This window comes from Brachypodium distachyon, chromosome 3, assembly GCF_000005505.3.
Source record: "Brachypodium distachyon strain Bd21 chromosome 3, Brachypodium_distachyon_v3.0, whole genome shotgun sequence".
Taxonomy (NCBI): domain Eukaryota; kingdom Viridiplantae; phylum Streptophyta; class Magnoliopsida; order Poales; family Poaceae; genus Brachypodium; species Brachypodium distachyon.
In genome coordinates this window covers 32,871,066-32,883,642 of record NC_016133.3, presented here as the reverse complement: position 1 = coordinate 32,883,642, position 12,577 = coordinate 32,871,066, and the positions used below count along the sequence as shown (strand labels likewise).

Here is a 12,577-nt window from a genome sequence, read left to right as displayed (position 1 = left end):
TATCTGTTTCTTCAAGAAAAGACTTCAGACCATGAATTTTCGTAACAGGACCCACCTAGGTCTGGTTCTCTCATCGAGAGACTTACCTAGCCGGTGGTTCTCCATGCCAAAAGTTCCAGAGCTCTAAGTTTTCCACCGAAAAATTATCAGGAGCCTGGAACATTACAAGACTACGATTCTCGCAAGAAAGCCCACCTAGGTTTGGTTTTCTCACCGAGAAACCTACCTAGCTGGTGGATGTCCGCAGAAACCTACCTAGCTAATGGCTGTCCGCAGAACGCCCCCGCAGCTCCATCTTTTTGCAAGAGAACCCCTCGAGCTCAGATTTTTGCAAGAAAGGCCTTCGCGGCCATGGTTTTCCACGAGGAATATCTCAAAAATGTTTGTTTCTTCATAAATAGACTTCAAGACCAATGAAACCTTGCGAGGAAACCCACCTAGGCTTAATTTCTCATCGAGAAACTTGCCTAGCCGGTGGTTCTCCATGCCGAAAATTCTAAGGCTGTAATTTTCCACAGGAAAATTCTCGGGAGCCTTTAGGATGCGTCAAACCTCACAAGACCATAGTTTCGTGTAAAAAAGCCCACCTAGGCCTATTTTTCCCTCGAGAAAAATTACCTAGCCGGTGGCTCCTCCGGCAAGAAACCTCGAAAGCCCCAAGTCGACTGGGAAAACTTCCGAGACTACTAATATCTCGCAGGGCAGCCCACCTAGGCCCGGTTTTCCCGTAAAACCCGTCTAGCCGGTGGCTTGTTCCGAAGACATCGGAAGAAGAATCCCAGCATGCCATCAACGTTGAAGTTGACCCGAAGGCATTCCCAATACCCTCCGGCTCAAGGGGGCTACTGTTGTAATATAATAAAATCCTTACATGGGCCCGGCTATAATCTTACGTGGCAACGACCAAGTCAACAAACTCCAAGGATCGGTCAATTTGCCAATAAGGCATAGTTATGCCAACTAGGCGCCTGTCAAAGAAATCAACGAGTCAAACCTCTCATGACATGGTCAAAGGGGAGGAGGAGCTTGAGTAAGGGCCAATAAAGATGTAGGGATGGAGCTTTTGGTTCATGGTGCATCATGGACCAACTCTTACTTTTCTCACTTGGTGCACACAAAAGATATGGACCAAGTAGCACTTTTTACCCCTTTGTCCTCACTTTTCTCTCTCCCTCAAGGGTAGCCATGTTCTTTGTCATGGACCCCTAGGTTATAAATACCTTCCATGGAGGGCATGTATCATTCACTCTCAACTTGAATAAGATGGAGAGAGGATTAGACCAACCTAAAGAGCCCGCTTTTGAGTGCTTGGGTCGAACCTAGTCTCGACTCGACCTCAGGAACGCACCTTAGAAAGCCTAGTTTCGAGGTTCCGAATCGTCTAATACGATCTCGACTACGGCCTCAACTACGACCTCGACACGAAGCAGAGTAACCGGGTTAGACTCTGTCCCTCCAGTTATCCTAACAGGCGCCTCGAACTTGGGTCGGACGCCCAGGCTCAAGTACTGCCGATTCCGGCGCCGCCTCGCACGCGCGGAGTCGGGGGGGCAAGCGCGTGGTTCCTCGGTGCGTGCTCCATCCCCTTCCCCGGCGAATTCCACCTCGCAGGTGAGTGACCCAAAGGCCAACCACCAACAATCCAACCGTCTCTCTCCCGAAATCTCATGGATCATCCTTTCAAAAAAAAAAATCTCATGGATCTAGGTGAAGGACAAGGAAGACTGATTTTCGCTTGTGGTGTGGAATTTTTCTTTTCTCCTTTTTTTCTTCACCCTCAGGGCGTGGGCGTGTGTTGCGAGCCATGGCCGGTGAGAAGAAAGTGTTTGGCTTCGAGGAGGTCGCCAAGCACAACGTCGCCAAGGACTGCTGGCTCGTCATCGCCGGCAAGGTGCGGTTCGCTGCTTCCTTTCTACCCCCTTCTTTGGTACTATTGTTGAATTTACGGATGGCTGGTTGCCTGCTTGGGTTTTCGTGGTTGCATCCCCTTCTGGTTGCAAAGGTTATTGAACTGGATACAATTCGAGGCCGTATCCGTTAGATATCACGAGTCTTGACGAGGTACAATTGAATCCGTGAAGTCCCGCAAGTCTTGGGAGTCTATGTGGCGTATCAACATATTTTGTGTTTCTTGTTGAGCTTCCTGAATTCTTCCAATCAGATCCATGATCTGCTGATACTTGTCTGCCATGTCAGCCGAGTTGTTCTTGGACGAAAAAGTAGTTCTGTGAGGGAAAGTAGTGAGTGATTTATTAAGGGTGTGTTCCAATTCGAGTACCGAACAACCTTCTAGGTGCACTCCATGTTGTTGCATGTACCTTGCGCCATTGTAGAAAGATCATACGGCTTATACTCGGTCCCCCTCGCGTGGCACAGCATATCGCTGTTTCGTATCAAGAGGTCAGAAACTTATCAGGTGGGCACAACATACCTCTTTCCACAGTGTGAATGCATATGTGGGGAAATAATGAATAAAAGTTTGCTAACATAAAGCTGCTTCCTCATTCTCCTGCAAATACTAGTGATGGAGGAAATGTTTCGGCAAAAATGTATTTAGTGTTGTTGATTCATATGAACGTGGTTGGTCTCTGGTAGCCCCACCAAAAAGATGTCTCTGCATTTTGTGTGGCCGATATGTTTGTTTGTGCCCTTTTCCGATTATGTGGATGTGGTCTTGTATGTACTAGCCTGACATGTATATTCTGGAGTTTCCTCTGCACACAAAGATTAGGTTCCATAATCGTGAACATTTCTGCTTGTGCTTTACGTGTTCCAGACCAATTGTTTCACCTTCTTGTGTTTGTTCTTAAATACAAATTCTTAATGTTATTATCCTCACTACTTCTGCAGGAAAATAATATACGTGTCAATCTTTAAGTGCGTCATTTCTGATCTGGATAGCTATTGTTTTGCTGTTGCTGACTGTGACTTGTGCTCATTGGTCATGCTGATCTAGCTTTGGAGCCACCACTATTATCTCTGTAACAGTGGGACAGTCACCTGACCTTAGTACCATCTGAAGAACTTAACAACATAAGAGAAGTTTTTATGTAGAAACTATCCAAGGACAAGTTGGACAAGGTCTAATGCCTTGGATTAACTGACTATGACTAAAAGAATCATGTTTGTTCACATTTTGCATAAGATTAAGAATCACTGAAGAAGGAATAGAACATTTTGTAAGACAGTGAAAACATTAAAACTTAAACTTCTCCCATCTTTGATTTGTCATATTGTGTATGTGTTCAACCTGTTACCCGTCAGAAAATAGGGTACCTGATGAATATAGCTGCAAAAATTGCTGGCCATGCCATCTCATTCTATTTAACATTTCAGGTGTATGATGTCACTCCCTTTATGGATGAACATCCTGGTGGAGATGAGGTGTTGCTGGCAGTAACTGGTGAGTTATTTTCGTTGTATTGCATAACTGGTCATAAGACTAACTTCGAAATTGTTAGCTATCGACCATGTCTTTTTATTATTCAAATCTGATCACTGCTCCTCGGTGTCACCAGGGAAAGATGCAACTAGCGATTTCGAAGATATTGGCCACAGTGAATCCGCAAGGGAGATGATGGAGAAGTACCACATAGGGGAGATTGATGCTTCGACCATCCCAGCGAAGCGTACCTTTGTACCTCCTCAGCAAGCGCCCCACGGCCAAGCCAAAGACAATGACCTCCTCATTAAGATCTTGCAATTTCTTGTTCCCATTTTGATCCTGGGGCTTGCATTTGGTATCCGGCACTACACCAAATCTGATTAGGTCCGTGTTTAGCGATTTCCTTTGGAGAAATAGCTTTCGCGTGATATGGTTTGAGTTAGAACAGCTTAATAATGGTAGATTTGTTGGCTGGCAGTGTGTTGTCTCAGTGATTATACAATGTACTGTGTTCTGAACATCCATATTTGCCCACGTACGGTTTGATTTCAATGACTGAAACATATGCTTACCATGAAAGACTGGATGAAAATCAACACTACATTACTCCAAATCTGTTAATTTATATTTTTAATTTGGATGACAAAATTGGAGCATCGACAATATGTTATGGAAATATCGTAGCCTAATACATTAGTTATGTTTGGGCACAACATGGATGCACTACGTTCATGTGATATTCCATATTATTTGCCCCGATTTCAATATGTACTCATATGTACTCAGAATTCTTGCAGTTCGGATTATAGTAAATATGCATGGCTCAAGAGTTCATGCTAAACCAGAAGTTCATTGCAAGATGGCATCTACTAACAGCTTGGGCCCTTGCATGAACTGAACTAACCATCTTCCAGGAAATCAGGACATCAAGATAATTTACCTATGCATGTCCCTTCAAGACAAAACTATATTTAGCATCCAAGCAAATCCAAGAATTACCAACAGATGGCAAGACCAACAAATCTGCTATTTGCACAGAACAGCCACACAGGTGAGGTTCAACAAGCAAAGAGAGAGAGAGAGAGAGAGAGAGAGAGAGAGAGGCAGGGACAGGACTTCTATCCATAACCTGAGTGAGCATACAAATACATCGGATATAACCAACGTCTGATAAAATGAAACCTGTGATAAATCATACAAAAGAAGCATGGGCAGATCAGGAGTTCAGGACTACTCGATCCTGTCATGTAGTGTCACCACTAAATCATGGGCATCGTCCAGGAGCTTCCAGATGTCCAGTTGCCCAGCCATGCTGTTACAGTCCCTAATGATCTCATCCATACTGCTATAGCTCTCTATTATCAACTTCCTCTTCTCCAGTACGCTAGCTGCAATTGCATACAGTAGCAAGTCATCCGTTGGAGGGGCGGCTAAGCGAAGTTTTCCCCAGGATGATGTCGCAATCCCAGCACGGCTCGCTGCCTGATCAGCCCACATCACCTCCCACAGACTTAGGGTCTGATCAAAGGTGAGCTCCCTTCGGAACATTACAACCACCATCCTATAGACAAAAAAACAGTCTGCAGCTTCAAGCATCTCCAAATGCCTGTAAAGACGGAAGTCCTTGCTTTTTATTATCCTGGACACCATGTTGAGTTGCCTGCGAATACCCACTTCATCAAGCCTGAAGTTGTGGCGGGCTTTCCTCATGAAACCAGCAAAGCACCAGAAGGCTTCATCGTCATCCTCAAGCACAGCAAGCAAAGGTGCGAGGAGGTCACTCATGCCCTGGCAATATCCGATTTCTGGGTCATAGGTTGCATAGGCCTCAAGTATTGCAACAAGCCGTGACGCGTGATGGATCCTATGTGATTCCAAGTGCTCATAGTCTTTGAGACAAACAGCCTGAGCAGATTCAATTGCCTTCTCCCTGGAAACTTCAGCTTGGGATGGAGAGTAGGAAACCCATTCATCATTAGCACGAACTGCATCCAAACGAATAATCCGTTGCCAGGTGTCAAAATCCTCAATTGTCCGTGCAGACTTCACAGGACGGGCAGCCTTGGATAACTCATTTTCAAGCTCCATATTTCCTCCTGTGTTCGAATATCTGGGCATACTTTCTTGTTCATCCTCAGCTGAAGACTGGTGCACTGAAGCCACATCGTTACGGGATGCTTCTGCATCGGTCACATCACTTTTCTCACTCTCATCAACATCACGAGAAATAGATGAACAGAGATTTTTATCAGTTTGGTTTTCTAAGATTGCTTGAGCTGTCTCATCCTGCATTTCTTGCTTCAGAATGACACAAGAATTTTCTTCCTCACGCATGATATGCTCTTCCACACTAGGTTTTTCAGGTTCGTCAGGTCCAACAGGAGTGACAGATTCTTTAACTTTGCCAGAACAAATGAGCTCTTCATGGTTGGCTCCATCTGTTTCACTAGATCGCTTGCTCTCTTCGTTGTTTTTTCGCAAGCAATGTTTCCTCAATAGCAGATATCCCTTCCTACATAAAATCCTCCAATGTTGTAGGTTTAACTCTAGGCAACCACGGAAACAACATTAAGAAACACCTAGTGTTGTTTAATTAAGGGGGAATGTGTTTATGCAGTAGCAAAGGGAAATAATACTGGAGCTTGGGATCACCATATTATTGGTGGAAGGCTGCTCTTGCAAATAAGAACAGGGACATGACAATTAGAAAAAGGAAAACTGATGTACCTGTTCTGCACCTTAACTACTTCCCTTTCAGCTTCTGAACTATCAAGGCTGTAACTGCACGACGCAAAAAAAATCCAATTACTTGGAGGCTATCATCCTGGCTACCAAACGCACCATACATGTAACATGGTATGAAATTCCAGCGAAATATCAATTACTATAATGGTGCATGGCAAAGAAGATCGAACCATGCACGCAAATAGAATATTCATGATTGTTTCCTCATTTATGAAGTTTAGCCAAAACTCTAGCATTAATTTTGACACTATGAATGAATTTAGGCGGAGCTTTATCAGGAGCAAAGGTGGGCTGGGCAGGTCACATGAGGCCAGCCTCCTCCCCCTTGCTGGAAAATCCTGGAAAAAACCCACTAATTCACACTATTTACATGCTAACAAAGAAACAAATTTGAGCATGTTTCTCTTAAGAGTACTCTTTCTCTTAAATTGGCCCCTTCTATTGTTTTTGTTCAAGTTCCACTACTGAAACTATGGACTATAAGCTTCCCTGGAATGCAGGAAACATGCATCACCAAGGAAAAGGGTACATCAACTGAATCATTTACTAATGTACAAAATGATCTTGGCACAAGTTTCTCAGGTGCAAGTATCTCATCTATCTAACTATACATCTGAAAGCATAACTACAACTGACGCTATATCAGATTTTGTACAGTACTTACACTCCCAGAAGGAATGGCCACACCTCTGCTCTGATGCTCGGCTCAATCCCCTGTTCACAGAAGCACATAGCTCAATATCGTGACTCTGTAAGCTCCCATCAGAAATTCATGAGATGGTGGTGGGATTTAACCAAATAAGCTTCTCTACATCTTACTCCGTTGCGAACTCTCTTCAGTAGCTTCACGCCCCCGTCGTGAAACTTCCCTTCGAGCGTGAACAAGCTGCGCCATTCCTTGGATGCAAGCGCAGGCTTACGCCGCCTCCGCCGCCACGGCGATTTGATCCCGCCCCTGCATCCAGAACACGCGTCTGCGACTAAGGGGGAGGACGAAGCAAAGGACCGCCTTCCGGAGGAGGGGAAAGGAGGGTCTGGTGGTGGCGAACCTGCGGGAGGAGACAACGATTGCGACGAGCGCTATGCCGGCGGCGGCCGTGACCCCGACGGCGACGGCGGTACTCCAGCGGCCGCCGTTCACGCCGGCGGGTCCGAGGAGGCCGGCGGCGGCGCGCTCGGCGAGGCCCCACGCCCACATCGGGCGCAGATGCCCGCCTGATCGCTCCACGGCTCCCCTCCGGTGCGCCGCCGCCGCGATCCCCCTCGCCCTCGATCAATAGGATTCCTCCGGCCTCCGGGTTCCTCCTTTTTCCTTCTTTAATTTCTCTCTGTAATTTTCGCTGTCTCGTCTCGCGGCTTCGAGGAAGTGGTGCGGGCGTCACCGACCGGCCGGCTCGTGCTCACAGGGTCCGGCACGTGATGCGTCGGTCTGGACTCTGGCTCTCGCGTAGCGACCAGGCTCGTGCAAGGTAGTCCCAGTGCTCTCTTTTTTCTAAAAAAAAAGGGATATATATATATATATGAAAAATATCCAGTAAAAACCCTTTTTAGATGCAAAGTTGCAAACTCTACTCATTGAATCTAAACCGTGTGGTCCAAATGAAAGGTGGGATTCCACTCCATCACTTAAAAGAGGATTACAAAGCTCCAGCAGAAATTGGAGCATCAATTTGTAACATACAACAGCATACCCAGTGAAAACAAAAAGCTAAAACTACGCCTAAGAGTTGCTAAAGACTTCGGCACAAGCCGGCCACCTGCTTGTCCTAGTGCTCTTCTTCACACATTAAAAAGTTGAACGGCACTAATTAGGGCCATTTGCCTGTAACCCCAACCATCCAACACTCGAGAAAGAAAGTCTGATTACGCGAGGACTGAAAAGAGAAGTTTGTGACCTTTCTGTGACGCACCTCATGTCCTTCCGACAAACCTTTGGCGTGCAAAGCAGCATGCAAACGACGGATACTCATTTCAATCACTACGTGTGCATCAAAATTGTGGTATGTTTTTACCGTTGGTCTTTCGTGGCAAATTTAGGTTAAACAAGCAACTTCGTAGTAATAGTAGATTGTCAAAGAAGCATGCCCGGTCATGGGGACGGCAAACGGGGCGGCTGCCTAAGGGCGCTCTCTCATACTCCTATATAGATCTCGATTTGTTCTTTTGCCCTAAGCCTCTGATATCATGACCGGCCCTGAGCCCCTGAGAGAAGCAGTCAAAAGTTGTAAAAGAATAAATTGTTTAAACATGCCATATAGGCATGATGAAAGGATGATTTGAGGCAGTGTCCTGGTTAGTACTCCTTCCGTCTCATATTAAATGTATCTATACCCAAAAAAGTCTAGAACATGCAATATTTTGTCACTTAATATGCGACGGAGGGAGTAATATTTGTTGTATTTTTGGGAACCACATGTCGCGGATCTTTACTCAGCACAAAGTATTGGGATCGATGAATTTTGAACTTTGTTCATGGCGGTGTAGAACAAAGGAAGTGAGGCGAATAATTCCATCCTCGAGAGTGCTTACATTGCTCTTTCCTGCTCACACTATATGTCTTCCTCCCATATGAAGCAAGGAATAAGTAAAAGCAAAAGAGAGATAACTAAGAGGGTTAGATCTTAGATGGGTGCTTAGGTGAACCCATTTGACACCAACCAAACACATGCTGCAGTGAATGAACCCTCTCCAAAACCGAACATTCTCCCCTGTACTTTGGTGACCTACCCAACCAAACCCAAAGCCTCGCCATTACCGTTACCAGCAAATAGCTCAACTCCCCTTCACCTACCCAGCCACTCTCCTCGCTTTAAATCAACACACACACAGACCTCACTCGCATCACAGAACTCATCGCAAACTCAGTTCGATCCATCAAGCAGCTACGTACGTACGACAACACATCAATCGATCGTCAAGGATGGGCTCCCTCACCGTCTCCTCCACGGCAGCGGCGACCGGCACCGCCAACACGACCAACAAGGACCGCGAGGGCGCGGAGATCATCCGGGGCGCGGAAGCGTGCTACGCGCACTCGAAGGAGCTCCTGAAGAGCATGGGGTTCCCCGGCGGGGTGATGCCGATGCGCGGGCTGGAGGAGTGCGGGCTGGTGCGCGCCACGGGGTACGTGTGGATGCGGCAGGCGAGCGGGAAGCAGTACGAGCACACGTTCCCGGCCACGGGCACCAAGGTGAGGTACGACGCCGAGGTGACCGCGTACGTGGAGCAAGGCAAGATGAAGCGCATGACCGGGGTGCGCAGCAAGCAGATGCTCATGTGGGTGCCCATCGTCGAGATGAGCCTCGACGGGGAACGGAACGACAAGGTGTACTTCAAGTCCGCTGTCGGCATCGGACGCTCCTTCCCCGCCGCCGCGTTCCCCGACGAGGATGAGGTCGACGTCGCCGCCGGTGACGTGCCGGTGGCCGGCGACGAGAAGTGATCTGCAGACGCATGATGTGTAGTACGTGATGCATCTCACGCGCGGACGTGCGTCTGTGTGTGTGGAAAAAGTGGTAGTATGCATGTGTCTTTTTTTCTTTTTATATTCTGCGAGCGATTTGAATTGTTCTTGTACTGATTGTTATTGTGATCGAAGATATTGTTGTTTACCTGAATAATCGAAGAAATGTTTGAATGTCAGACGTACGAGAACAAAGGTGTCTTGGGCGGTGGCCGGTGGCACGACCGATATGAGCTGAGTTGTTGAGCTACCGCATTGACAGTACTGTACCTTTATATTCCTTCTTGCGATCTGTCGCACGCAATTACTCCTAATCAAGGGAAGCACTGTCCTACCGTCTCGTACTGGCAAGTTATGCTGTCAAGTCGCTTTCAAAATTAATAGTGTCATCGTCCATTCCATCGACTAAACATGTACCGATGTACGTACCCTCCCCCTTCATATTAGTTGTCTACTTATCGCTGATTTAGTACAAAGTATGGCGACAAATAATAAGGAACGGAGAAAATATTACACTTTGTTTTCTCAAAAAGGGAGCTCTCCGTCCTCCGCATAAACATGTAGTAATTCATAACAGTTTATTGCAAACAGTACAACGTCAAGTTTCAATTCGTAATGAAAGCATTTTCTAATGATATAATTTTTGGTAGTAGGAACCGCTAAGTGGTGGGCACGTGGATATTTTTATGGTTATTCACTATGATCTCGGTATTACATGATAAGAAAAAGGAGGGTGGTGATGACTAAAAGTTTAGAAAAGTTGACAGTCAACAAAAATTATACGCCCTACATTTTGAAACGAAAAGAGTATATAAATGTGCTTCCGTGTATTGCGGCCAGATCCTTTCTGACGAAGCACCAGAAGTGTGGTCAAAATATATGCACGCATCACATGTGGGACTGACTTCTCTCTCTACCTTATCTTTTTCTCTCCCGATCTCTCTTGTTGTTGCCCTCTCTCTCATGCCGTTATCGCCCCACTCTCTTCCTCTACCGATTCTCCCCCTCCCGATGGTGCGACCGAGCCAGAGTGACGGCTGGCCACGACAGGAACTACGGAGGTGAGGTGGAGACAGGCCAACGAGGTTTAGCCCCCTGCGATCAAAGTTAGGGTTAGGAGGAGTTGGCGGTTCCCGAAGAAGATGTTGTGTACCACGGGCTTAGAATAATGGTTGGGACATAGGTGCACCGATGATGGTCAGGGCAGGGCAGTGAGGCGATGAGGGTGGCTCCAAAATAGTTATTCTTAGTCACCTTAAAAAAAACTTGACCAGTGTATGTCTTATTGGGTTTAGGACAGGGCGATGTTTTTTTAGGGCAAGAGTTGCTTTATTTAAGGAATAACCTTGACAAGTATAGAAAACCAATCAAGTGGCCAGCCAAACCACACATGACACCTGACTCAAGGGATGAAACTCTAGCTACACTATGAGCATCCGAATTGGTGCTCCTACCTTCATGACGATAGCTACAAGAAGAAAAAGACTTGGACAAAAACTTGATATCACCGATAACATGAACAAAGGGCCCACATTCATGCATGAATGGCATTGACCACTTCCAGGCAGTCCTAACCCACCATCAGGCGTCGTACTCCGACATCCGCTGCCAGGGCCAGCACTTCACGACATGCCATAGCTTCGTGGGTCGCTGGATCGGTGATCCCTTGATATGTGACCGACGACGCACCTTGGTAGACGCCAGCCTCGTCGCGCGCCACCGCGACGACAGCGCCCATATTAGCTGTCTTCGCCACCGCCGCATCAACATTGATCTTCGTGCAGCCCGCTGGCGGGGGCAGCCAGCGCGGAGCAGGCGGTCGTGTCCGCTGGCGCGAAGGGGCAGCAGCTGCCCCTGGCGAGACATCCTCGATAAATCGCTCCACAAAGGCGAAAGTAGAGAGCGGACTCTGGAAGGTGTTCTCGTGGATCGCCTTCCTCCGCGCATTCTAGATTAATTGCCCATAAAGTGACAACAATCTTGATGAAGTCATGATGCTTCAAGGAGCCCATCATAGCAAACAACCATTGCTTGGCCGCATGGATCTTCAGTAGCAGCCATATGCTCAGTGATGTGTTCGTCAACGAGAGACCAAACACACCGCGCCATTGTACATGAAAGGAGCGAGTGACGCCAAGAGTCACCTTCGCAACAGATCGCACACCTGTTGTTCTCAGCCATATGACGGTGCGCCAGCGGTCCCCGGTAGGTAAAGATTGTTGCGCCAATCTCCAGAGAAAAACTCGAGTTTTGGAAGGAACTTTCACCTTCTAGAGAGTTGTCCATTGCTTGCCCTCAGCTTCAGAATTTAATGTGCTCAGGCGACCCTCCAACCAGTCTTCCCGGACTCTTCGTGTGGACAAACAGCCGGTATGCCAACTGGACCGTGAACACTTCGTTCTTCTCAAGTGCCAGACCCAAAAATCATCTTGGCGTTTAGTAGAGAGGGGAATTGATCTGATAACCTCAAAATCCATCGGAAGAAAAAAATTGCTCGAGCTTCCCACGTCCAAGGCTGCAGAAGTACTGTCAATAAAGTCGCTAACCTGGATAGGAGGATCGGCGCTCGGGCAGGCCGTCGGCCGCAGGCGGGACGACGACCGCAGGAGCCAGTTCTGGTTCCACGCATGGGTGGTAGCACCGTCGCTGATGCGGCAGATTAGCCCCTGCTTCAGCATATCACGTCCTTCCACAATTGATCGCCATACTTGGGAAAGGTGATTACCAACCGGTGTCTCTAGGAAGTCGCCGTCAGGGAAGTAGATCAACCTGAGCATTCTCGCACTCAGGGAGTTTGGCTACTGGAGGATCCGCCAGGCCTGCCGCGCCAGCAAGGACAGGGCGACGTGAGACTTCCATTGGGTTGATGAAGGAAACATCTGAAGCGGAACACTTGCTAGCCCACTTAGAATCTCTCCCTAGCCCACCTTCGGCCTCCTGACTAATCCTTAAGATGAGAAACGGGCCGTCGTTCTACCGAACAG

The 12,577-nt window shown here is 47.3% G+C and overlaps 3 protein-coding genes across 3 annotated transcripts; 2 read left to right on the top strand and 1 right to left on the bottom strand.

Annotated features, from left to right (window-relative positions):
• Positions 1–1,413: 1,413 nt before the first annotated feature.
• LOC100832673 (cytochrome b5) lies at positions 1,414–3,986 on the top strand. Its single transcript, XM_003574153.4, has 4 exons — positions 1,414–1,611; positions 1,782–1,891; positions 3,337–3,403; positions 3,519–3,986. Exons 2-4 carry the CDS (start codon positions 1,805–1,807, stop codon positions 3,767–3,769), a joined length of 405 nt encoding a protein of 134 aa, XP_003574201.1. The 5' UTR covers positions 1,414–1,611; positions 1,782–1,804; the 3' UTR covers positions 3,770–3,986.
• A 394-nt stretch (positions 3,987–4,380) lies between these two features.
• On the bottom strand, positions 4,381–7,491 carry LOC100832061 (GTPase-activating protein gyp7). Its single transcript, XM_003574151.4, has 5 exons — positions 7,180–7,491; positions 6,950–7,085; positions 6,795–6,844; positions 6,113–6,166; positions 4,381–5,897 (listed from the first exon to the last, which is right to left on the bottom strand). Exons 1-5 carry the CDS (start codon positions 7,326–7,328, stop codon positions 4,616–4,618), a joined length of 1,671 nt encoding a protein of 556 aa, XP_003574199.1. The 5' UTR covers positions 7,329–7,491; the 3' UTR covers positions 4,381–4,615.
• Positions 7,492–8,888: 1,397 nt separating this feature from the next.
• On the top strand, positions 8,889–9,772 carry LOC100831757. The gene has a single exon (XM_003574150.4). The coding sequence runs from the start codon at positions 9,051–9,053 to the stop codon at positions 9,570–9,572; it is 522 nt and encodes a 173-aa protein (XP_003574198.1). The 5' UTR covers positions 8,889–9,050; the 3' UTR covers positions 9,573–9,772.
• The last annotated feature ends 2,805 nt before the right edge of the window (positions 9,773–12,577 follow it).